The following is a 26,258-nucleotide window of genomic DNA, read 5'->3' as shown; positions in this document are numbered from 1 at the left end:
GAAACAAAGATAATCTGAGTATGTCTTGATCCTTTCCTGAGCACTGTAGGGCCCTTAGCAAGTCTTCCTGCAGATCCTGAAAGTCTGTTTGCTTGGATTTCACTGCTGGCTGGAGCCCTGATGTTCCTGCTGGTGAAGAAAGGTTGCTGGGATTTGAAAAGACTCTATCTAAGGCAATGTGTTGTGCCTTGCCTCCCAGGACTCCCAGTTACTTTTCAAATAGAGTTGAAAATATCCTTCTGAAACTAGCTTTATGTCTGGGTAAATGAAAGCACAAAAAATGGCAAGAATGTAATAAGGTAGGCAAAACACTGCTCAAGAACAGCTGTCTCTCCTAGGTTTATGCTCTAGTCTTACAGCCTTTCTTCCTCTATTGCACCTATTATTGAAAACTAAATTAGACCAAGTTAACCTGACACTGCTAAGATTGGAACAAGGGTTCAGAGAGGCTGTGCTGTCTTCATCCTTAGCAGTTTTCAAGCCCCGATAGGATGAAGCCCTGAGCAACTGGTTATGGCTGATATTACGGCTGATCCTGCTTTGAGCAGAAGGTTGGACTACAGATATCCTGAAGTCCCTTCCAGCCTGAATTTCACTATAATTTGGCAGTCTTACGATTTTTCTGGTGATGATGACATGCATGTGGCTAAAAAAGAGATCAACTTATAATTCAACATGACTATTTTAGTGCTGTTTTGTCTATCTTGCAGGAGACATTGCTGTTTTCATAAAACCTCTTAGAATGCCAAAAGGGGATCGGGGCTACATTACAACTGATATCCTCCTTGCACTGGATGGTACTGACAAGCCAGAGGAGCTCCTCTACATGATAACCTCCCCACCCCAGTACGGACAAATAGAGTATGTCAGCTATCCTGGCCTCCCCATTACGAGCTTCAGTCAAATGGATATTGCGAGACAGATAGTCTGCTATGTTCACAACACAAAGGCAGCAGTTCCTGAAGATACATTCAGGTAAGGCATAACACCCCACCCCCCAGACTTTTCCTTCTGGATTTCTTGGGTGTTTAAAAAGGCACAACACAGCACAAACAAACAAATTATTAAAAGAAGGTGGGAATTCGCAATACTTATATAGCAAAGAAATTTCTACTATAATACACATAGTTGTGACTGCTTTGGCAATAAAGGCATTTTTTAATTGATACTGAAACTGTAGCTCGAGACTCACTCACTCAGTGATATTCAGTATTATTATTGGACCCAAACATACACAGCTGTTAAGATTTAAGTGGGGGAGAAGGACAAAGAAAATAGTTTGTGGAATTTTTCTTTGGTTTCCTACTGCAGCAGGATGTGGTAAAACTGGTAAAAAGTCCAGGTATTAGACAACTGCTTTCTTGGCTATTCTTATTTAGCATATTCATTCAGTTCCAGGATTTTTGAATCCATAAATAGCTCTTGAACATACTGAAAACCAATCCACTTATCTATTACGACATCACAGTATATCAGAAATTTATGTAGACTGTTGGATTTTTTTGGGTAAAGCTGTTTACCTATAGCTCCAGTTCAGCAGCCTAGTGATATTCAAGTTTACTTTCACCTGGTTCTGAACCTTTCCTTTACTCCAGCATAGACTAGGTGCACTCCTAGTATTTCCTTATTTTGTTCTTAAATGAAACTCCCTTGGCTATAGAATGGAATGATGTAAAGAGTTATCATCAGGTAAAGACAGAGTACAAGTATTGCTGCTCAGTCTTGGGGACAGTTTTGTAAAAGAGAAAACCTTCAAGAAAAAAAAAAGCTCAGAAATAAGTAAAATGTTTCTAAAGGAAGAATGCTGAGTTCTTGCTAGCATTGGCAATTTCCTCTGGGAACAACTTTTGACAGATTGTGGACAATTTGTAAAATTTAAATGTTCCACACAAAAATAAAAGCTTATTGTTTTTTCATTTGTGACTAAGAAAAATGAAGGCATTAACTCATAAGGATTTTAATTCAGAAAAGACCCCTTTTTACACTCTCTTATGAATAGATTCCTGATCTGAACGGCATTTTCCATGATGCATGATGAAGATTCAAGGACATGCTGCATCATGCAGTTTAAGAGCTTTTTGCAGGGAAGTCAAGCAAATGGTGCATTGAGACATCACATAAACTTCCCTGTGACATCCAGAGTTAAGCTAGCAGTAATCTGGGGACTTCCCTCGGCCGAAACATTTTAAACTCCCCCCTCCACTAAATTAAGTGTGGTAGAAATTCTAGTTAGATTTGTCTGATTGACTTGTAGTGATAACAGAAAAAGTGAACAAATATTCTCTGGCTTTATTTTTCTTGATTGAGAAGCACTATCACCAAAACTAGAATTAGCTTAGCCAAGTAAGGTTGCAGTCATGCCAGCACTAGGTTGGGCGGGGTAGGAGTGGCTTGCATTGGTATGACTTCTATACCACACTAATGAAATCAGACAGAACAATTATAGGGAAACTGTGCATGTGGACAAACCCCATTTCTTCTGCTTAGGCCAATGGCTAAGAACCAAATTCAAAAGTCAGCCTTATAAATGTAAGGTTATGATGCTTTAATAAATATTGATATTCAATAGCTATTTTAATCACAATAATGGATGTTCCTTGATGTTATAATTTTGAAAATAAGTTGGTTTTGTGTAGACATATAAATATTGTGGCAGAATATTATTATTATTTAAACAAGGAATGGTTGCATTAATTATATGGGTAATTATGGGGTGTGGGGGATTAACTGATCAAATTTTTACTTTCCACTGAAGTACTTCCTTCAGACATAAATTTGCCTGTATTGTTTGGTGCTGCTGGCCTGGAAGAAAGATTTGGCAGTGCTTGTTTGGACAGATGACTTCAAGTGATTAGCAACCTGACATCAGATGCTGGCAGCAGGATACTAAAAGAACATGTTAATGTCCTCCATTTTGACACGCTGACTCGATTTTGTAATGAGCTGGCACTATTTATGATTCCATTTTTATCTTTTAAATGCCATGACAGATGGTAGGTCCTACAGCCAACTCTGTTGCCATCAAACTGCAGAAAGCATGAAACGTTGGTAATGGTGAAATCAAACCATGCAACATGTCCTCCTAACTGTGCCTGAGAGTTGTCCCCTAAATTTCATCAGAGTGAGGAGAATATTGGCTGTTCTCCATTCTTAAGGAAAGATGAAGCAGCCATAAACCAGAAATAAACAACGAAAATGTCCCAGAGTGCAGGAAAAAGGATGTCTTGGACAGGCAGCTTCATCACCTGTGAAATCAAGTGGAGTAGGACATTTGCATTGTAAATTTCAGTCTGATGTATACAACCAGGAGGTTTGTTCCTATCTGGTATTCTGTAGAAGTCTGTCGTGAACAAATCTTCAGTATCGTGAACTGGATTATCTAAGTCTTTCACTTAAATATACTTTGAGAAAGTATCCAAATTATTTTACAGCCATCAAAAAGACCAGAGGAAATTCACTTCGATTGCCATCTTCCAGAATTCCTGAGAGATTGTTAAGGTCTTGACTGACAGTGTTTTGCCTGGATTGGTTTTTTTTTTTTTTTCCTTAGCATAGTATTTATCATCATTATTCTAGTTCTGTATTTGATTTCAGCTAGATTACTAATAGCACAACCCTTCTACCATTGGCACAATAACACTAGGTCAATGCAGACAGATGTCTCTAGGTTCCCAGCTGGGAACACCATCCTCAGTAAACATATTTCTAACTGCTATATAGTCCCTGGTCTGCCCATGCTCATTCCCATCTGTTTCATGGCATACTGCCAGCTTACAAGTTGATCAAGCCCTAATCATCCAGCACTGGTGAAGGCAATGAAGAGTTTTAGATGGACAGTCTGTGTGACACAGTAGGCTACTCCATGACTACTGAAGGTCACTTACATTCAAGACACGCAACAATAGGCCAGGTTCTGACCCTCTAATTATTTAAATACTTCTTTGAGGTCTGTAGTCAAAAGAGCAAATGAAGGCAGATAATCGAAAGGTCAACCAGTCCCCACTTCACTTTTGTATGCTAGAAGCATGCGAGGTGGAAAACAGCCAGCTAGGCTGGACCTCATGTCGTCTGAAACCACCATCGCATGATCCTGTCCCACTTAAAATCAACCGCAGATGTGCGTTCAAAGCACTGGACAGTGGAGGGTGGGAGAAAAAGGAAGGTCATGGAATGTGAATAGTCTACCACACACAAACTTTTATGCAAAGCAGACTCTGTTCTGGCTCAGGCAGAACAAACCTGGGTGAAAACCACTCTCCAAGATGTTTTCATGTGTACTGTACAGTATCACTACAGCAACTTCCACAGAAGGAAAGGTAACTTACGTACTGTGTGGTGATGGGACATGAAGGATAATAAGACATTTTCAAAGCAATTTTTAGAGTCATATAGACATCTAAAGTTTTTGTTACAGGCATGACAATGCACAGTGTAGCTGCTTTCAGAAAAAATGCTTAAGCAATAATCTTGACAATGAACTCTAGGTTGAATGAGAAGGCTAAAAGTTTGGTTTTCTCTTTATTTTTATCCACAACTAAATTTGATAATAAATTTCTGCAGGACATGCGGTCACTTGTGCCCATACCTAGTTGATAGGTATGTGCTCTCCAGCCTTGAGCACTTCTATCTTTCTCTTGTTTAGGAAAGGAAAATTAACTGTAAACCATAATCAACTCCTTAGCATGTCTAAAGAAATATTACTCTTTGAGAGAGTACTAGAAGAAACTATGCTGCTATTAATAGAAATTCCCAGCATGGAATAAGAACTTGGCAGATCTGCCCCTCTGGTAAATACGTGGTATGGACATTTAAATTTTTTAAATAACCCTAGCAACCTGTATAGTTCTGCCCAATACCTCTGAAGAATCATAGTATTTCGGTAAAACCTTACTTGAGTTTTGTCAAGAAACATACATCAATTTCTCTGAATATACAGAAATTTACAGATAGGGTTAATGCCTAAACAAACGCGTAAAGTGAGATGAGAATGAGGTCTTTTTCCGGCTTGCCTTTTTAGGTAGTTTTGGGCATACAAAAAGCTTGTAACAGTGAACATAAGAAACCCATTGTCCAAGCAGACCATGCACTTTACATAAGTCTTTCCGTAAGTTGTAGACAAAGCCAGCACCTTCCCTGGCAGTTGCCACCGCCTGTTAACCAGGTGAAGATGCACCTATGGATGTGTAAAAAAGTGTATGCACACCAGGGGGTGCAATATGCCTCCCAGACAGGGGCGTTCAGACCTGCTTCGTCTGTACCTGAGCTAGAAGATTAGATCAGCCCTGTTATGACTGCTGAGACTGATGGGTACATCCCCAAAGCCATTCCCCTGGCACCTGCCCAGATTCCTGCAGATGCATTGTAATTCTTGCCATATACCTGGCCATCTGCTTTCATGTTCCTGAGTTACACGCCCACAGTCAGGGTTTGAGCTCTGGCCAGCTCTACTACTTTTGCAGTCCTGTAGTACACAGGCAAGTCCTGTAGTAAAGGTGTGTGTTATCATTTCATTTCAGTACATGGTGAATCAAGAACACATGCTGAAGACTACCTTGCCTCTCTTTGCCAGATTCATCATCAGCAATGGACTGAGAACTAAGCATGGGATATTCATGATCTCCTTGGAGGCAGCCAACCAAGCTTTGCCCACGCTATCTAGGAACACGGGCTTAAGATTAGTGGAAGGTGCTATGGCACTCCTGTCTCCTGATGTCCTGCAGCTTTCAGACCCAGACACCGCCAAAGAAAACCTTACCTTCCTCTTGGCTCAGCTCCCCCAGTACGGCCATCTCTGTTACCGAGGGGCTGTGCTACTGCAGTACAATTTCACCCAGAAAGACGTGGACAACAGGGATGTTGCATACAAGCACCGAGGTGGGAATTCTGAGATTGACAGATTTACATTTGTTGCAACAGACAGGACTAATCAAGGCTTCATCGTAAATGGGAGGGTGCAGAACGAGCCAGTGGCATTCACGATTCAGGCAAGTGTGACCACAGGCCTACTTAAGAGAGATATATATTGCATGATGAGGTGGAAAATGTAGTAATTTTTGTGAGAACTGCCACTTGCTACAGTTTATGATTTAACTGAGGTATTTACCAGCTAAAATGTTTGCTTTCTGTGTTCTTTGAATGGAGAATTAACTACTTGCCGCAATGCATTACTCAGGCAAAAATTTTATAGAGTGCAGGGAGACTGCATTTAAGAGATGAAAGACACCCTGCTTATAAAAATATAAGCAAGTATATGCTTATATACTTATACTTGCTAAAATATTTTACATAGAAATCTCAACCCTGAAGTTGAGCCCAGCTATGGAGAGGAAAGAACTTCCTCCTGCTCTGCTTTCCCACTCGGTACCTGACCCACTGTTTTGCATGAGGCTGACTGTTGATCTTCATGTCACAGGAATCTTGAATTACAGCCACTTTCTTCAACTCCCGCAACTGGACAGCCTGTCTTCCTTCTGGAAGTCTTTGTAAGATGCCTGCTCTGATTCTCCCTTCCTTTACTAGGGTCTTTCTGTTCACTACCCATTTCCCACATTTTCAAGTCCTTTCCACTGTATCATAATCTCAGACGCCTTTGCTATGACTTCTTGTATGTGTCTATCTGCCATGTTTCATTATGCAGAGAAGGCCTAGTTGCATTGTATCTCAAAGTTATGTATGTCTCAAAACGAGAGGCTCCTAACTTTTCCTGATGACAAAGTGTGAAGTTATATGATGGGTGCAGAGTGCCATTTCAGCAGAAGATGAGATACAGAAATAGCAACAACCGTTGCGGAGTGCTGGGAGAGTCATCAGAAGTTGTGAAAGGTGGCACAGATTCAAGGAGATATATTGGCTGGGTCTGTAACTGCGATTATCATAATCCCTGGGTTTCCATGCTTGTTATTATAAAACGGAGGTGAGAAACCTTTGCCAGAGTTTTCATTTGCTGTGAAGAAAACTCCATCACAAAGGAGAAGGACTGTGGGGAGTGTGGGACATCAGGGCAGAGGTACACAGAATTTGGGTTGCCCTCTCCAGTGTGCGCTGTATCCTGCTGCATGCAGCAAACGACCGGGCAATTTGGGCCTGAAAACCTCTCATGGGAAGTAGTACTTAACTGGAGATCAGACTTCTTCTGGAGCAGACTGCAAGTCAAAGGGGCTATTGCCACTCTGAGCAGGCTACTGTGCTTTTAGCAAAAGTAGAACAGAGAATAACCTGACGCTGTGAAGTGACTATACATTTGTCTAACTCTGATTTAGGTGGATCATTTGGACAAAATGGCACCAAAAATTGTTCATCTCCATTGCTTTTCTGAAGTGGAACTGCTGAAGAATGGCAGTTATGGGATCTATATTACTTCCAAGTCCCTGAAGGCATCTGACCCCAGTACAGAAGACGACAAAATAATTTTTAAGATTTTACGAGGTCCTTATTATGGCTACCTGGAAAATACAACAACAGGTGATGTCTTCTGTAATCTCTGTATTTTGGGATGTACTAGGCCAGATTCCAATACCTACCCTGTTAATGCTTGCTTGATAGAGGAAACCAAAATTTCTTAGCAACCTTTGTGCCAGGGTTTAATGTAGTAAGAAAGCTTTTACACGAAAACTGGAGACTCATGCTCATCAAGAATTCTTAAAGGGTTTGAGATGATTGTTAACAGCTGTCATCAAGAAACTAATTTTTGTTTGTGTCAAGAAAAAAAAAGATGAATACTGAACTTGGCCATTTGATAAACATGTCACATAGGAAGAAATTGGCTGGGGTTTATAACAATCTGGGATGTTGCTGTTCAGCTACAAAACCAGGTTTCTGTAAGTTCAAATTTTCTAAGTGTTCAACAAAATGAAAAGTTGAAAACCGTCTATATGAGCTACGTGGTTCTTATTAACAGGCTTTTGATTCACCTGAATGTTTCTCTTCTTTCCCAGGTGGATTTATACAGGAAGGGTTTAGCCAAAAAGATTTAAACAGCAAAATCATACTTTATGTCATTAATCCATTGCGGGAAGTGAATTCAGACAACTTGGAGTTTCAAGTCACGGATGCTAGCGGGAACTCTGCAGTGCCCCAAAGGTAGCTTCAACCCCCAACAGTGTGTGCTGGGGTGCATGGTGCGTGCTGCCTTCTGGGCTGAAAGAGCCCATCTCGGGCTTGAAGCCGCACAGGTGTGAACACAGCTATGACTCAATCTGCCATTTCTTTTGTTGAAGAATAGAGTTTTCTCCCCATCAGAGAGGCAAAGTACAAAGGGCTAGGTCCTGGTTAGACTGGGGCACAGTTCTCAAGGGCCTTCAGGGCCTCACAGAAAAACATAATGGAGTTTACTCTAAGTGGCCATGGGGCCTTTGGAGATTCAGATGCTGAGTGCTGAGGGAATGGACTGTTGCTTCACGTACATGGTCCTGCAGCTGGAGGTCACTCTTGCCCTGTGCTGCTGGCAATGCATATTTCACAAGCTTGAGATCATGAGGAGGGAATGCTCTCAAGCAGTAAAAGCCATGACGGCCCTACCTTTGCAAAAGAGCACTCAAAGGAGGTGGAGGGCACACAGCATCTTCTTTGTCATCCACTGCCAAAATTTGTATTAGGCATATTATCAAAATTTCCTTGTGACGTATGATAAGCCTAATGTACAAAAATTAGAGACTGGGCCATCATCTGAACTGTGCTCTGATGATAACGGCCAAACGTCGGAGTAGCCCTACAGCAGGGGCAAAGTTTCTCTTTATTTCTGAAAATAGGGCTGAATGTTCAACCTATTTATTTAACCAGAAGTGACTGAGAAAAATAACTAACACTGTTTTCCTCGGCTAAAGTGGCTACTTACAAACCAGGACCAGTGGCGAGGGAAAAGGAGCAGAGAGCTGGGTCTGAGGGCCAGGCTGCTCTGCAGAGCACTTCCCTGCATGCCAGCAAGAGGACGGAGACTGAGCAGAGCTGGAGACAGCGTTAGGGCAGTTAACGCACTGCGACAAAAGATGTCCCCATACGCAAACGTATGCGAACACAGCCAGCTTGAGCACTTCCCAGCTGCACCGTGCTGGCTCACAAATGCACCGATATTAAAACCATCATTAAAACGCTGCCGCTCCTCGTGAGAAAGCATGGCTTCTTGTATATAAATAGCAAGGCACAACATAGCTTTATGAAGAGAGCGAATAGAAAGCACTTTCTGTATGGAAAACAGGCATTTCAGAGGGGTGGAATTTATCTGTTAGCTGCACTGGACCTCAGAAAAAAGGGGAATTTGGCCTTTAAGGAAAAAAATTATATTTTTAATATTGGATTTAAAGGCATATGAAAATTTCTCTTTTTTAAACAATTTGTCACTTAGTGGTCACTGGTTCAAAATACAAGTTTGATTTGCATGTCGGTATTATTATAATTGAATCCCAGTTTTTATCTGAATGCTGCTGGACTACATCTGGCACATACATCCTCTTTAACAAGAAGAAAGCAATTGAGTTTCTAAATGGTTTGTCCACACCACAAGTATCAGAGGATATAGGACAGGATGGAACTTCCACTGGTGTTAGAGCTAGTCAACCCCAAAAGGTCTGGAAGTTTGTTTTAGAAAAATTGTAACTGTTTTGTAAGAAGCACAGCTCGTTTTCCTTCTTTTTGGTCTCTGAGTCTTATTAATTTTTAAACACAGCTTTTAGAAAGGCAAAACCTTTATTTGCTACCGTGTGTAGAATGCGATCCTCAGAGATTTGGACACAGCCTTTATAAACGATTCTAAAATTCATTGTATGAGACGCCCAAACTCAGCCACTTCCATGGTTGAAGAGCAAAGTACCATGGTTGAAGAGCAAAGTATTAAAGCAAGGGAAATGGGGAGAGGACTCACAGAGAAGCAGTGAAGTCCTGGACTGTGACCTATACTCTGGAGGAGGAGAGTTAGAGGGAAGATGAAGGAAGGTGGGAAGAAAGAAGGATATTTCAGAGAAAATACAACAGACTGAGGCTAAAATAAAACCAGAGGGATAAAGGGAAGCAGGAAGAATCAGTGGTAGCTTGTCTTGGCCTATTTGTTGTCACAGACAAACTTTGCTCTTTTCCAAATTACTGCAGAACCCGTCTAGTTATGAAACGAGGTTCAGGCTTGGTTTGGGAAAGACCAGGGGTTTACTGAAAGGGCTTGACTAACCACCTCTCTCTCTTTCTAATCAGCCAAATCACACAAATGTGTTGATTTGGAAACAAAGACTCGGTATGTGTATTGGCTAAATCAGCAGCCAGGAGAGAGATGGCTTCTCACCGAACCCCAGACCAGCATGGGGTGGTGGCAGCCCGGGAGGTGGCTTGGCTTCACACAATCTTTCCCTCCTCTCCCGCAGGCTGGAGCTGCGGTGGTCTCGCATTGAAATGCAACAGACTGAATATGAAGTGTGTGAGAGCGTGGGAGTGGTGTCTCTGAAAATCACCAGGACAGGACACTCTGCAGAGTCTGCGTTTATCGCAGTCAAGGTAAAGCGAAAAGCCAAGCTCCCAAATGGAAACTTAGCAATATGTGGTGGAGTCTGTTAGTCTCCTCAGACTTAAAAGGTATTTCAGTGACCAGCGAAGGCCATGCAATTCAAACCAGACTTACCAGGACATCGACCTTGCTGGTACAGACAGCTGAAAATTTCCTGGCAAAACATTCCAAGTTTTAAGTAGAAATGTTGATTAACCAGAACTGGAATGTTTTGGAGCAGCATTTCAGTTTTGACAACCTTCTGAAAAAGAGCAGGCAGCTTTCTCTGGCACTGTGCTCAGAAGCTGGATTTCCAGAATTTGCCATTTTGAAATCCAGGCTTTGGGCAACTCTGGGCCTTGGGACTTCCCATGCTCCTGCTCAGGCAGTAAGACCCAAAGAACTATGCGAGCTTCAATTCCACAGTCATGGCAGCCTCCCCTGTATCTCCCCCCACCGCCATCAGCCTAGGAAAAAGTTTAAGGAACACCCTATATCTTCAGTAACAGCCTCTGTCTTATGTCAGAAAAAATAGGTTGAAAGCTGCAGGTTATAATTTTGTAAAACAGGCTTTGGGCAGCTTGCCTTCACAAATTTCATGGCTTGGTCCCCAGGCCTAGTGAATAGCAGGGTTATCTGATGCTCTCATGTAGCAATCTGGGAGAGGACAAGGCAAAAATCTATGATGAGCAATTTTTTTTAATTTTGAGATTTAAACCATGAGCAAGGACAGAATAACAGTTGCACATCACAAGGTTTATTCTTTAGGCCTTTATTTTTTTTCAGTCTAAGAACATGCATGGGTTGGCATGTCTTTTTGAGACTCTTCAGAGAGGCACACCGTAGCTTCAGCACACAGCAGAGTGTAGGTGCTTGATGAAACACGTTGCAGCTTGGCATTTACTGTTTGATTTATTCTCAGGTCAATGAAATATCTGCTGTGCTGGGAAAGGACTTTACAGTGACTCCCTCCAAGCTTGTTCAGTTCGATCCAGGTATGAACCAGTGCACTGAATAATATAAAAATTAATCCCCTGATTTTGAAAGTATAAACTCTCATTTTGGAGAATAAAATCTTTTCTATATTTGTGGCTAGTGAAGCTGAATAGGATTAAAGACACTTGGACTCATTTTCTGGATGTGCTGTGGGCTTCCTTAGTGAATTAGTATCTTTCTTATTTAGGGTGAGATGGCGTATGGTCCCTTTACATCACTTAAAGTATCAAAAGTGCTGAAATAATGTCTCCTAATCTCCTCACAGCTACACCGGGTAGGACTCACCCTGAGCTGAGCTGTAAGATGCTTTAAAGATTTAAAGATTTGACCAAGATGCTGGTCAAATTGAAAAAAAACTGAGTACAAATTAAGTTAGGCAAGGTATCCAAGACCAGAAAGGTGCACAAGAACCAGAAAAGTGTCAGAGCTCACCTCTGCTTGCACTGTATAGTAACACCACTCTGACCTTGGCTGAGGCTTTAAATCTCAAGAAATTAGAGTAACTCTGTTACCAAAATGAGCTTGATTTTTTTCTTTTTTCTTTTTTTTTTTTTCTGGGGGAGATTCAATAATAAAAATGAAGACAAATGTGAAGCTGCTGAAAAATATCTTCTTCTGTTGTGCACACATATCATTATTATGCTTTGGGTGTCTACCTGGATCTAGGCAAAAACCAGTCCAGGTGAGAGTTTCACAATCTACTATTCAGAAATTCTGCTTCACCTGAGAAACTTGGGTTTGCCCATAAAAATAGTACAAATAGGGAATGAAAAGCAATTTGCTGTCATAATCACTTCCTTTGCATATGCAAGTCTGAATTTTTTTGTAGCACATCCTGTTGGCATAGTCCAGGATTTATTTGAGTTCAGAAAACGGGGTCCATACAGGCCTCCCAGAATGTTGTCTCCAATGCCAGCAGAGGTTATCCCAGGTAAGATTTCAATGGCAGAAAGTCACAGTGATTACTGAGGAGAGAAAACATATAATCTGTGAAAAGTTGAAATAAATGGCATGTATTTTGATGGTAAAAGTTATTTTAAGTGCTTACTTGCATTTCAAAACCAGATATAGGGAATATAACAAGCCAATTCCAGCCCAAAGCCTACGGATTTTTACTTTATGATTTAAGCTTTTTATTTATTTCTTTATTTTAAAAAGACATTGCATGCTACAGAGATTATGTAGCATCCTATGGATAAAGTCATATACACTTGGCTATCCTGTAGGAAAACTTGTAGATTTAAGTTCAGTTAGAATCACATTCTGACTATTTCAGAAATGTGCCACTACAGCCCATCTTGAGAAAGACATATTTTACATAAAGATTTAGAAGAAGTGACTGCTAGTTAGTTTTCAGAGGTGGACAAAGGGGGACACTCACCAGACCTCAGTAAAAAAAAAAAAAAAAGGGTGGGAAGGTGGAAATCTGCCCTAAATTCCAATGTTCGTGACACACACATGAAACCTCTGAAACCAATGAACCACTCTCTGAGACACTTTGTCTAGCGTTAGATTTTATTTTTAATTTTAAATTAGAAGATGGAAGAAAGATTTGAGAGACCAGAGTAGAAACTCCTTCATACTGTACTGCTGACAATTCTAGCTCTCTTTCCTCTAACATACTATGCAGTCAAGCTCATTAACCTCCGAAATGAAATGGCTAGAGATTGTTGCAAAGAGATTTTTGGTGCAAGGCCCTTTACTAGAATTTTCCATTTCTGCTGGCCCATGCAGGTTCTCCAAGCATGGGACAGTTTGGAGTTACTGCTATTGTCTTTCTAATTATGTTGGAAAGCCACATGAAAATTTAACTGTGAAGGTGGACAGGAGAGATACACACTGTTCCCCTTTTCTGGCCAGCTTCTCAGTTAAGCCAGATGAGCTCCATCACAGCCTTTTTTGGGTATCCCTCTTCAGAAGTCCTTTGCTTAGGCTTAGCCCTAGGGAAGGACCCTCCAGACTGTTACATTCAAGGCATCAGTTTCTTAATTCTAAATTCAAGATGTCTGATACATATCCATTAGTAGTACTTATTAATTATTTAGTAAGGGTGATAGGTTTGTTTTAAAAACAGATCTCAACTATGCTGATCGACCGGACTGATCGACACATTAGACTGCAATCAATGAATTGTAATGGGAAGGAGGACAAGATGACCCTATCCAAATTTATGAGTGTGTTTGTACTGACAGCTTCTCTTGGCTAGAGGATTCATACGGGAAAGGAGCAAAGAAATAGAGGTTATGCGAAGTGCCATAAGGATGCAGTCATCTTCTTTTGACAATGTTGCACATCTATCTTTGATATTAATTTTGGACATTAGCACTGACTTTGTGATGCAAAATAGTTCCCAAGATGTTTTGTTCACAGCAATGTGTACAATGAATTCTGTTTCTGTCCCGCTGCCTCTGACTTTTCCTCAACAAATTTTGTATCCTTTCAGGTAATAACCAGCCTAGTCATTTACCTTGGAATGATCTTTTCATATTCTCATAGTGCAAGCTTGAAGTTACTCAATAAAGGAAAGAAACAGAATAAAAAATTTTGTAACCAAGTATAAAATCTGCCCAAAATGTTGTACTTGACTCTAAGATAGTCTTTGATCAGGTATTTAAAATAATTGTTGAGTTTCTAAAATTAAGATTTCAAGTTAAAAAGCATAAAATACATTTTCTCTCGAAAATTGCAATGCAAGCCCTAAATCTATATATTGTAGTGCCATTTCCCACATCTACAGCAGCTTTTTGTTACAGTGTATGCACTTGAACTGAATCATCATTGCTCAGGAACAAATTCGAACTTGGTGTTATTTGGGAGAACAGCAGGAGTCCAGTCAGTTGGTAGGAGCACAATAGCATACACCAGCTACTCCATTCTAGCTGCAGACATGTTAATTAATATATTTCTTTGACACCTGGATTGATTGAAATAGCACTTAAAGAGTAATTAAAATGTTTATTTCTGTTAGGAATGTCAACCAAGACGTGGAATATAGCAATTACCTATGATGGATTAGAGGAAGATGATGAAGTCTTTGAAGTAGTTCTGAACTCCCCTGTGAATGCTGTTCTTGGCACCCGGACAAAAGCTGTAGTGAAAATTTTGGACTCAAAAGGAGGTATTCTCTTTTGATCTTCATCATTAAGAAGGTGGGACAATCTTGGCTGAGCAGCTACTTATTTTCAACCACAAGTTGTTCCTAACACTCACCTTCAGATCAAAATGCTTAATTTCTTTTTAGAGAAAACAGGCTTGACAATTGCAGACCCTTTATTCTCTCACACAATCGTATTCATCCTCTTAGGAAACACAGCATGGGGAAAGCAACAAGTACAAAATGAGAAGGGTGCAAGGAAGGAAAACACTTTTCAGAACAACACGAGTCCAGTTCTCATTTATTAAAGTGGGGAAAAAAATGTTTTTTAGGTCTATTAGAATTTTTTTGCCAGTTGTTGTATAACGGTTGTTATACACCTCTGAAAAAGATCTATTTTCCTCGCAAAAAAAGAAACCTAACAATTAAACCCAAATCTCAGAAATACATTTCTAATGCTTAACAAACACGGTCCACAACATAACAGTACACAGCAGTGATCATTACAGAGTTTAGGCTTTTATATCTGCATTCTTGTTGGTTTTTTTTTAGTGATCGTATGTGGTGTGCCTAAACTCACACCAAAAAAAAAAAAAAAAGCAACCATAGAAATATACAAACAAGTAGCAAAGCAGCTGAGTCCTTTGAAAGCTGAAGAGTGTTTTGTTTCTTCTAGCACTCAGTGAAATAGGATTTTAAATACCTATGTTGCAATAAATTAGGCTCCATTTTACAAAAATTCCATTTAAAATTTCAGATCTGTTTTCTGTTTAACATTCATGATGTAAATCAGGACTTAAGTGACACAACTGTTTTGTAGGAACGATAGTGTCCTGTATTTCTGAAGAGAAAATTGTGTGGGCATGATGGAAGTATCACCAAAATTAGTTAAAGATACCTGTCTATCCATGACCAAACAAACAGCACTCCAAACCCCAACCTACACATGAAAACAGGTATTTTCAGAATACGCTTGGTTGAAACTCTGATCCGTGGGTAGACAGACGCATTTTGTATAAAAATACATATACAGGTAGTAGTTGCAGTCGTAGCATAGCAAACCCCACAAATGAGGACTGAACAAACAGCAAATCAACCACATCAAGTGAAAGAATCATCCAACTTTTAATGACAAGCTGTTTATGTGCCCATGTCAACATGACCAGTTATCTGCTCATGCAGTTAGAACTGACCATCTGCCATTTTTTCTGCTTTCAGGTCAGTGCAGCTATTCTCATTCTTCTGGCCAAAGCAAGCACGACTTCTGGGGGAGAAGCACACTGTTTCCAGTTTCCTCGGGCTCCTCATCACCTCCCAGGCCTGGCGCTGCTCCCTTGGAAGGGGTCCTACTGCCTCCTTCCAAAGGCATGAGAGAGCACGGAAGGGACTCACAGCAGGAACAGAACTTGGCAAATCAGTCCAGGATCAGGCTGAGAGTCACTGGGAATGGCAGAATAGTAAGACACTTCTGTAGTGCAGGGATGAAGTGGTTTGTGAATTCACTGGGATTTGATATCTTCATTTAGTTGTCATATTGTTGTAGTGATCTTACCTGGCCATACAGTAACCACTGCCTGGGTTTGCCTTGAGTCAGAGCTGAGAGCTATCTAAAAACCCTGGGGGAGGGTTGGGGAGGGGTGTGGAATTTAAAAAAAAAAAAAAAATATTTTGAAGATCCATGTATGTAAGAGAGGAAGAACAGAGTTGGGGGAGGAAACATGCATCAAACAATTATGCAGGTTTGAATCTTGTCTAAATTATGTGTCAGCTAGAAGAAGCAACTGAAGCCGATGTAGAGAAGCTGTGAATCTGCTCTGGAAGATGTAAAGCTGAAAATACTGTTAGTTTAAACAGGGAACAGTTACTTAAAACTCACCTCTTGCTTTTCCTGCTTAAGCTACATCAATGGTTTAAGTAGGTGATTTAGCAACATTCTGCTACTGTGATCTTACAAGTTAATGGAATCTGTTTATAAACACACTTGTAATGTGTGAATTTTAATGGCTGTTTTCAGAGGTGATCCATTTCCATTCAGAAAGAGAAATAACTAAACCCAAGATATTTTCTGCATGATTTGTAACCTAGATCTTGCAGTAAATCTTGCATAACGTCTTTTTGCTTCTATTCTGTATTTGCATATCCCCATCTCATTCTGCTGCTCTACCTTTTTCAGGTTCATCCTTCATCTGTATTTAGAAATGGAACTGATGTGGTTTTCAAAGTAAGAGGATTGCTCAGACATTTCTGTGATATCTTTCTGATTCTGTTCTTTTCAGGCTTTATCAACTTTAATTATTCATTATGACCAATACTTCATTTTTCTATGTATCTTTTTTCTTCGGTGTCACTTCTCCTTGATTTGCAACAATTTGTCTAATAATGCCTTTTTTTTTTTTTGGTGGAGTTTATTTAAGAGTTGCTTGTGTGTGTAACTCTCTCTTTTCCCTCTCCTCCTTGTGTGTGACACCGTAAAACAAAGTATCATGGGCTGGTATCACTCAAAATAGAGGATGGCACCTCGTCAGCTAAACCAAACAAGAAGGCTCATGTGTCAGTAAATAACCAAGAACAACCAGAAATGTATGTCACCTCCTCTAGGAAGAAAGAAATCCCACAAGCTGATAAGGCAGAACTAGCATCTGAACCAAGCTCAAGACATCAGGTATGAGATGTTTTGTTTCATACGCATTTTCACCATCTGTTTTCAGTCATGCTGTTTTACAAAATGAGTTAACACCTCTGAGATTTGCAGCCTAGCCCTTCCCACTCCAAAGCTGAGCTTATCCAATACAGAGATAAATTAACAACTCAACCCTTGAAGAATTTTCATGTCATAAATTTTTAATATAAGACCCATTAAATCTGTTTCATGTGGCTTTTTTTTGTGTGTAATTATTTTCCTTCGAATGTGCAAGTGACATTTCTCTTTCCAGGACTTTTACTCTTTTCCAAAGGCCTGTACTCCAGATTTAAAAGGTCTCTTGCATTATGAAGAAAGCACTCAAAAGTTATTTCAGTGTGATGGGATAATATGGAAATTCTGGAATTCCCAAAGCAAGGTAAAAATGTCATCCTGAGTATGCATCTAAATCAGAGCATGGAGTCCACAATGACTGAGACTCTCAAACAAAGGACCGTCCTGTAACAACCATTGACTTGTACAGGGAATAAAAGAGTTGTCCAGAGTCAAGTTCGCTGTCACCGGAAAAAAGAGGATTCCCAGAGATGTGGTGAGGGCTTCATTGCTGGGGTTGCCTTTCCTCTCTGTCACCCACCGGTGCTCCTGGATGAACCACGTGGACACTGATGTTGGTGCTTGTGGGGATGTAGGCCTGAGGCAGTCAGTGAACGAAGTCTGTGAGTGAATGAGTGAGTTAGTAAAATTAGCTCACTTAAGTATTCTGGAAGCACACATCCCCAACACCACGTAAGATGTCATGCTGGATTTTGTTGCTCTGTATTCCCTACGCAGACTGCAGGAGACAGAAAATGGTGTCCAAACTGATGTGGTCTCTCCAGAGGATCTTTGGAACTGAAACCTTGTGTCACCTGTAACGCTATTCGTTATGAATTGCAGGCTCCTCTGGCAGGCATTTATTTCTTTACATCTTTTAAGCAATGCTGTAACTCTACAGATACACACCAAACTTCATGTTTAATTTAATTCTGGGGAGGCCATAAGCAGCAACTCCAGCTTTCAGTGTGGTTATTACCGCACAGACCTAGATCACTGTGAGCAGGACTCTGGTTTGCCTTTTCCTCTTTTATTTTAGGAGGTAAGCATGAAGAAGTGTCCCTCTGGATGGAGCCATCACGAAGGCAGCTGCTACTTCCTGGTAGTGAACCACAAAGTCAGCTGGAACGCTGCTGCTCGAGCTTGCAGAGAGCAGTAAGAGCCTTCTCCAAGTGAATGTGTCTGCTGCGCACTGTGGCTGCCCTGAACTGAATGCTATTCTCGAGGCCAAGCTCATTCAGATAAGCCCCAATTTGGCTGTGCTGCACAGCTCTCCCCAGAACAGAACAAGCCCTGGGATTCAGACCCAGCGGCGGATATAAATATTGCTAGTTTCATAACATTTCAGGTGGTGATGCTATCTTGATCACAACATGAACTCCTGAAGCTGTTCATCTTGCACTGAGGATGATTTCCTAGGGTTAGAGCTATTAATTATCAATTAATTAATTAATCAATTAATTATTAGGGTTATTAATACTGATTAATATTAATGGTATTGATTATATCAATAATATTAAGGATATAAATAATATCAATATCAATAACAGCAACAGTAAAAATAATAATAACAATGACAACAACAACAAAATAATAATAATAAATTGTCTCAAAGTAGGAGAGCAATAGAAAATCTGCCAATCTTACTCTTTGGAGGATTGCTTTGTGATTTTGGTTTTAGGAGTGATAGTTTAAGGACTGGAAGAAATGCTCTCCATTGAGCTTACCCTGCGATCATGCATGTGGAGGACCAGGCTGAAAAACATGAGGGGCTATAAAAGACCATTACCCCATGAAATGAAAAATGAAAATGGGAAGTGTTGAGAGATGAAAGAAACAGAGTATCTTTCATAAGTGTTTCATGCAGGCAACGTGAAACATGGACAAGCATGCATAACAAATATTTATTCATTCCACCCAGTTATGTCAGATTATGTTGTCTTGGTAACAGGTAAAAGGAAAGTCTTAGTTCTAATACCCATGAGCTGACGGAAGTTACTCTTTACTAAAATGTAAATTTTACTGGCTCTTGTGAGCTCACCACAAATCTCACACTGTTAATTGCTTTACTTAAAATTTCAGCTTCTGAAATGGCTTTCTATAGCCTGCTTTTGTTTTGTTACTTACCCAAACAAAGCTGTAAAATGTGAATATTCTCGTTTGTTTCTAAGTTGGTGGGGTTTTTTGTTTGTCTGTTTGTTTGTTTGTTTTTTTCTGGCAGCTTCAACATTCAATTGATCCCTTGGGAAACTCTTGGCTGGGAGGTGTTCCCCATCTCCTATAAGAGTGTGCTCCTGGTGACCTATATTATTTGTAGCCTTCTTGCTGAAGGCTATAATGTGCAATGTAGAAGTTAAACTGAACAACAGTAAATTAATGACAGCGTTAAACACCTACACAAAAAGCCGAGGCATAGCACTGAATCCACAAGCAAATGAATCCTAGGACAGTGATGATTCAATTAATGTGAGATTACCACAGACTAAGAAAGCTTTATCCTGGTAAATGGAGTACCTCCTGTCCTCCATCTGGAACTGATTTACAAAACTACAACCTCAGGCACATGTTTAAAAGTGGTACAGAAAGATAACTTAATAGATCTTATGTTGAGCATTTGCCCAGCTCCCTGCCAGCAATCACCACCAATTGTGGTACTTCTGTTATTAATACTTCTATTATTGACATTTAAATATCTGGTATTTCCAACAAACAAATAAAATCAGCACAGAGGTCAATCTTCAGTTTTTTAATAGATAAAAAATCATTAGGCATTAAATTAAAATATTAGAATTGACTTTCAGTAAATGAGCCTATTTAACTCAAAAATAAGAATAATTTTTTTACTACAAAAATGGCATTATTTTAAGCTTCTATTCAATTTTATTGCTAGGCTTTTTCTGTTATGTAGAGCAGGAAAAAAGCACAAGCATTGTTAAAGTTGTTTCAGTAACAGCCTCCAGCTAGTCATCCTCCTAACCTCTTAGCAAAAACACTGTTATCCTGACATTTGAGGCCAACCTATTCCATCAAAACAATGCTATCAATTTATTGCAGAAACAATTGTTGTCTGGACATGCCTACATGTATGTTGGCTTATGCAAACTATTTAGGCTTCTAATGAGCTTTGACACATGTAGGACCCATTTGTTGCAGGTGTCATACCAAACTTTTCTTCATTTTCCATGTGCAAGGATAGAAGCAGACACAAAAATGTGCTTGTCTTGATGCAGGTTGCTGTATGCCATCGTGGTAGTGTGGGTAGAAAAAAATCTCATCTAAATGCTCTAAAAATCTTGCACCATTTCTAACCCTTCTCCAATACACTGGGGAGAAAGGTGGTTTAAGAACACATTTCTCTAGGTTTGCTTTGTACACACAAGCCCTTGGCAACACAAAGAGGAGCATCTGGGGGATATTACGGCTGAGCAATCCCACAGCAGCCTGATTTAGCAGCAGTTTTGGTGATTTATGTTACAGTTCTTGTTTATCCCGTAGGAACATGTCCTCCCCAAGGGTCAGTGCAGCCAGGGTCACTCGCACGTGAGACGGTTTCACTGCTGCCACTGAAGGGACTCTCTATTGGACAGACAGAGCCCAGAGTTGTCTCCTTTGCTTTATTATTTGGATTACATCTTCATCTTCTCAAAGTCAAACATTTAATTAGACCTTAAATATAGTCAGATCCTTTACTGCCAGCTGTGTAAGGCAGGGGCTGTTATTTTGTTTGCTGTTTGTATATTAGCAGCACATGGCCTCAGTCCTTGGGAATCACAGGCAGAACCACATCTAAAATAATAGGTTAGACCCTTCATGACGGCTCTGTCACCTAGTGCAAAGCGTGATGGACCCTGCCGCCTCTCCTCCTAGTGCTGTGCTAGTTCTGTAAGTGACTGGTGGAACTTATATTATTGCTTGTGACTCCAGCATAGGGGTTCACATACCCAGAAGCGTTTTGAAGGCCCAGTGTCCCTTGTCTGACTTCCAACTGACACTCCAGTAGCACAGGGCTCCGTCGTGTCTGTCAGCCTCGCCTGCATGTTTTGAATACCGCCAGGCATCGTAAGCAACACTAGACACCTATTTCAAGGCACCAGGATTACTCCCTGGTGATCAAACAAAAGCCTGGGATAAGCAGAGACGCTCAGTCACTCCCCATCTTTACCGTCAGTACAGGACGTGGATTTACTGCAGCAGTTTGTCCTCCTGCTAGCCAGTCAAGTGTGCTTTTGCCGAAGTTAAATTTGTCAGAATGGTACAGAGCTCTAAATGTACTGGATAATTTAATCTAAAGACAGCATTGTACTCAGTGTTTTGCATATTCCACTTGCATATAACCGTTTCAGGGTCAGTCACTACCCAAAATATTTCCCTTAATTTGGGCAACTGCTCTAAGATGATGGATGCTTTTGATAACAAAAATTTTAAAGCACACAGCAATAATTTCAAACAGACTTATTTAGCACTGAAATCAACGATATGATTTTTGATTGGATTTTTTTTTTCAATAGGACATTAGGACCCCTTCTCAAGAGTAATTTAAATTAGGAAGTGTTAGATTTACGTAACTCCATAAATAACATTATCTTGTCAGTTCCTGTGTCTGGCACTCTGCCTAGAGGTGCAGTTAGTAATATAATTGTAAGTGCTATGTTCCTTCAGGACTGTTCTCATTTCCCTGCAATACATCAAAACCCCTGACGAAGTGCAACAATGAGAATGGTTGTTCTCTCTTCAGTCATGTATGTTTCTCAGGCTGTATTTAGAAAGTAGTCCTATGGAGAAAAGATTAGATAACCTTATAATTATTTCAGCGTTTTCCTTTCCCAGTGCTCAAGACTCTCACTGGTACTTGGATTGAAGTAGAAGTCTGAAACTGTTATAGCTCAGACCACCCCTGTACGTCATGAATGATAGAGCAGTTACTGATACACATTGATGCTCTTTGTTTTCATATTTTCTGAAACAATTGAAACAACAGGACTAAGTTATACTTACTTAAAGTAAACGATATAGTTCCAGGGCTTTGATTGGCCTTAGGCAGAAGCCAAATAAAATGCCCTATTTCTGGGTTTGCTCACCAGTAGTGGTACCATGGATACTGCTGCCCAAATCTCTCCTTAGCCCCAGGCTTGGACAGTGGCCAAGCACAGTCACTGTGATGGGGAATGGCATCCTGCCGATGAACATTACCCTGGGAGGACACCCTGAATTAGCTGAGCCTGCTTTCCTGCACTTGTCTGAGGAAGAAGACGGAGCACAAAACTTTCTAAGAGCTTTTGTCAGTGTAACAGCTTTGCTTCTGGTTCACTGCAGATTCAGTGCCTGGTAGAATGGCTCTCAAGTGTGGAAGCATGTCATCCTTGGGACACACTGGCACCAACACCACGCATGAAACTTCACCGCGATGAGAACTACAGTCAAATCCTCTGCTAGGAGCTTCGCTGGATGCAGCTCTGGGAGCCTGTACCATAAGCAGGTTCCTTAGCAGACAGTTGCTGGGACAGTCTGCCATTTGTGAAGTGATGATCAGCGTTTCTGAGGCCATCTTGCCACACCTCCACCTGAGGAGATTGTGCACAGATGTCAACGAGATCTTTTACGCTTTGCTCTTTGACCACGACAGAAATTAGGAGGGCCTTGGTGGGACCCATGTTACTGTGCAGTGCTTGGTCTAGGGCAGCCATGATCAAAGGGCCTGTGAGGGCTGACACTCAGCTGTCCTGCAGGCCTTGGCAGGTCAGAGGGTGAATCCACTGCTGCTTTTGTTGACTGCAAGAGCAATGGAGGCAGCCTTTGCAGCTGGAGCAACCATCAGCATTACAATGAATGGGTTCCATACCATCCCCCCTGTGTGCCCAGACTAAGGAGTGGTCTGGATTTTCTGCAGTAGGGACTGTGCAGAATATTGTGGGCTACCACTGTGAATTCATCCTGAATACGTAAAATTTGCCTGCTTCCCCATCTTGTAAGGCATCATGATATGGCATCCACAGGAGCAGTACTATTAGAAGAGATACCAGGCAGCAAATGGGAATGGAGATCCAGGCATGGATCTCTTACTGGCAAGGAGACTTCTGGTGGGCTTGCACCCCAACATCTGTTCATTGTCTCCATAGTGGATTCAAGACTGCCATGCCATTCGAGGTCTGATTGTTGACCCAGCTCTTAAAGACACTTTTTACCTTCCTTGGAGCAATACTGAACTTTTGACTCTTATCTGGCAACAGTCATGAAAGCCGCAAAATCCTCATAATGCCATTGACTTACTCTGCTGCTAGAAAAGTGCTAGGCTCTCTTAAAATATATTTTGGTGAGCAGTGTTGTTTACTTGGGCCCCATCAAGCACCTCCTAGGATGTTCTGGGAGGTTGAAGAGGCTGGCGTCACCGTTAGACTGAGTGTCAGTCAGAAATATGGGAGAACAGAAACGGCAGAGGCTCAGAATCAGAGGGTGTGACAGGTAAAAAGGTGACATGATACCAAGGCAGACAAAAAGATGAATAAGTAAGAAAGTGGAGGCACTGATGGCTGACAGTTCCTGGCAAATGCAAAGGATGCCATTTGTCTCTTAATGCTTCAGGATTTAGCCTGATTTCTAAACGGCTTAAGAGCAGCCTGCTGGTGCTTGCATGCTTGGTACTAGTTGAAAGACTTCAGTGGCAAGGCCACTCAGTGAGTAGGGCTTGCAAGTCCTCCTTTGGGGCTGGCATACTTCAAGCACAAACAGAGAGCAGAGCTTCTGCATTGTCTTCGTTCTGGAACAGTCTGGTTAATACACAACTGCTCTCCCATCTGAAGTAAATGCGTAGTCATTGTGGACAACCCAGCATTACCTCTCAGAACCACACTAGAAGTCTAAGCCAGACCCCTACATTACATGCACTTAGCTGCATTTTGAAACATGGCCAAGATTTTAACAACTGTGCTATTCAAAGCTTTGGTTTTGTCAGAACACGATTTTAAAAAGATATTGTCTGCTCTACTACCAAATGGGTGAAGTTGTATCTTTCAGTGGCTTGGATTTTATTGATGGCAGATAGTTATTTTAAAGAAAAGAATCCACCAATGATTGTGTTTAAAACACAGCTTGTGAGTATGAGGCACACATTTTCTGTATACTTCTCTTTCAGTTGCCCAGCTGATTTAAAGAATCAGACTAGGACTTTTCCTCTCCAAGTAATCCAGAATTTTAAGACTTTATATTCGTGTAATTATTCTTTCATGCCAGTAAGTAGTGTTTTTCCCGTGAAACGTTATTTATATGCTTTATACTAGAATCAGTGCCCCCTGTTGGTAAGTCGCTGGGAGCTGTCTGTCACTCTGTGGAATGCTAATTACTGTGTCGTCTCTCCTTGAGCCTAGATACCTGGGGAGTCTAGCAAGCGTGGCTAATGAGCAACACATGCAGTGGCTGTGGGACTTCAGCGGGAGGAAGCCCTTTTGGATAGGCAAGTACATCAGCCGCCTGTCCCCTCTGAGGGTTAAAGTTCCTGTGCACCTTGGGAAGCAGAAACTGCTGCAGCAGTTTCAGCCTGGTTTCCAAACGTTGCATTTTCCTCAACTTTCTACCACTTTTATTATTTCAGAGCGAGGCATAAGATGAAAGCCATAATTTACCTGGCTAATTTTATAAGTCTTTATCAAAAAGAAGAATTTATCGTGTTGCCTACTGCTGGACTGTTTTTGCCTTGAAACCTTTTCCTTTGAAATACTAGCTGGTAAAATAAGATGCAATTTTCAGCTCTTATTAATTTTCATAGATGGATTTACTAGCTATACTAAATTAACATTTAAAACTACCATTATTTTGGGATCATGTTTAATGGTATCATGATTCTGTCAGCCTGAGAGAAATAAAATCCTCTGTTAAGAATAAAGACTACAAGACCATTGTGTCAATTTTCTAATCTTGGACCATTCTAGCTAAGAAGGCAGGTCATGTCTCAAAATATGCCACCGATGTTGGTCTTAATCACTCAGAGGATACATGAAAAGATGTGGTTTAGGTTGTATTAATTAACACAACCTAATTTTACAACTGTTAATTTCAACAGTGTAAACAAGGTCTACAAAGATCTGTGGGATTTAGTTTTCAGAAGGAATCTGGATGCATCTGAGGCTGCTTAGACTTGAATAAAACATGCTGTTTGGCATCTTAAGTATGAAAAGAGAAATCTGGGAGGTGATAGACATACAACGGATGGAAGGAGAGAAAACATTTTAGATAGCCAATAATGTGAAGTATATTTTCCCTTATTCAGATGGCACTAATTGTGATTCAGATGGCCTTATGAAATATTAAATTGTATTTTAGTTGTATTCCTCCACGTTTGTTGGGGTTTTTTTAACTCTCAGCACAATATTGTATGCATTTTGTAACAATGGGGTAGAACGACATGCTTCTGTTGGCAACAGGCTCCAGAGACAATAAACATCACTGATTTGGTCTTATCGATTTCACACAGGCTTGAATGACCAAGTCAATCCTGGACACTGGGAGTGGAATGGAGGAGAACCTGTAACCTACATAAACTGGAGAAGAGGGTCCTACCAGTTTCCAAAGAGAGGAAGAAATTGTGTATTGGTGCAGAAGCGAGGAAAATGGCAAGCAACTGACTGCAGGAACGTCAAACGGAACAGCTACATATGTTCAAGAAAGCTGTAAATAATGAAGGATCCACGTGAAAGCATGTGGACATTTATATTGTTTCAGTTTTATTTATCAGCAGAGGTGAGGGAATGAAGTCAGAAAACTGGCCTAATTATCAGCAAGGTTTATTTTACATGCTGCCAGAGGTGCAGATGCATTGGATGCCTTGGACAAGGAATAGAGGTCAGTTGCAAAGATTAAGTCCAGGTAAAGATTTTGAACTCTCCCAAAAACTTACAATGTGTCACTTACTTACTCATATATATCTTTACACCAAAGAGGTAGGCCTGAAGGCTTTCATCACATTTCTGTGTGAAAAT

The 26,258-nt window shown here is 40.7% G+C and overlaps 2 protein-coding genes across 2 annotated transcripts in view; both read left to right on the top strand.

The window, feature by feature from the left end:
• The window catches only part of FREM1 (FRAS1 related extracellular matrix 1), a 43,344-nt gene extending 31,861 nt beyond the window's left edge, over positions 1-11,483 (top strand). The window contains exons 23-28 of the mRNA XM_010159908.1: positions 711-975; positions 5,570-5,984; positions 7,260-7,461; positions 7,935-8,079; positions 10,347-10,476; positions 11,388-11,483. Of these exons, the coding sequence (XP_010158210.1) occupies positions 711-975; positions 5,570-5,984; positions 7,260-7,461; positions 7,935-8,079; positions 10,347-10,476; positions 11,388-11,483 (1,253 nt within the window). The remainder of the gene's footprint in view (positions 1-710; positions 976-5,569; positions 5,985-7,259; positions 7,462-7,934; positions 8,080-10,346; positions 10,477-11,387) is intronic.
• A 5,549-nt stretch (positions 11,484-17,032) lies between these two features.
• On the top strand, positions 17,033-25,953 carry LOC104515800 (FRAS1-related extracellular matrix protein 1-like). The gene is made up of 5 exons (XM_010159909.1): positions 17,033-17,217; positions 17,489-17,614; positions 18,329-18,444; positions 24,651-24,736; positions 25,754-25,953. Exons 1-5 carry the CDS (start codon positions 17,134-17,136, stop codon positions 25,951-25,953), a joined length of 612 nt encoding a protein of 203 aa, XP_010158211.1. The 5' UTR covers positions 17,033-17,133.
• The last annotated feature ends 305 nt before the right edge of the window (positions 25,954-26,258 follow it).

The sequence above is a fragment of the Eurypyga helias genome, unplaced genomic scaffold (genome assembly GCF_000690775.1).
Source record: "Eurypyga helias isolate BGI_N326 unplaced genomic scaffold, ASM69077v1 scaffold40319, whole genome shotgun sequence".
Classification (NCBI taxonomy): Eukaryota; Metazoa; Chordata; class Aves; order Eurypygiformes; family Eurypygidae; genus Eurypyga; species Eurypyga helias.
This window is presented reverse-complemented; position numbering and strand designations above follow the sequence as displayed.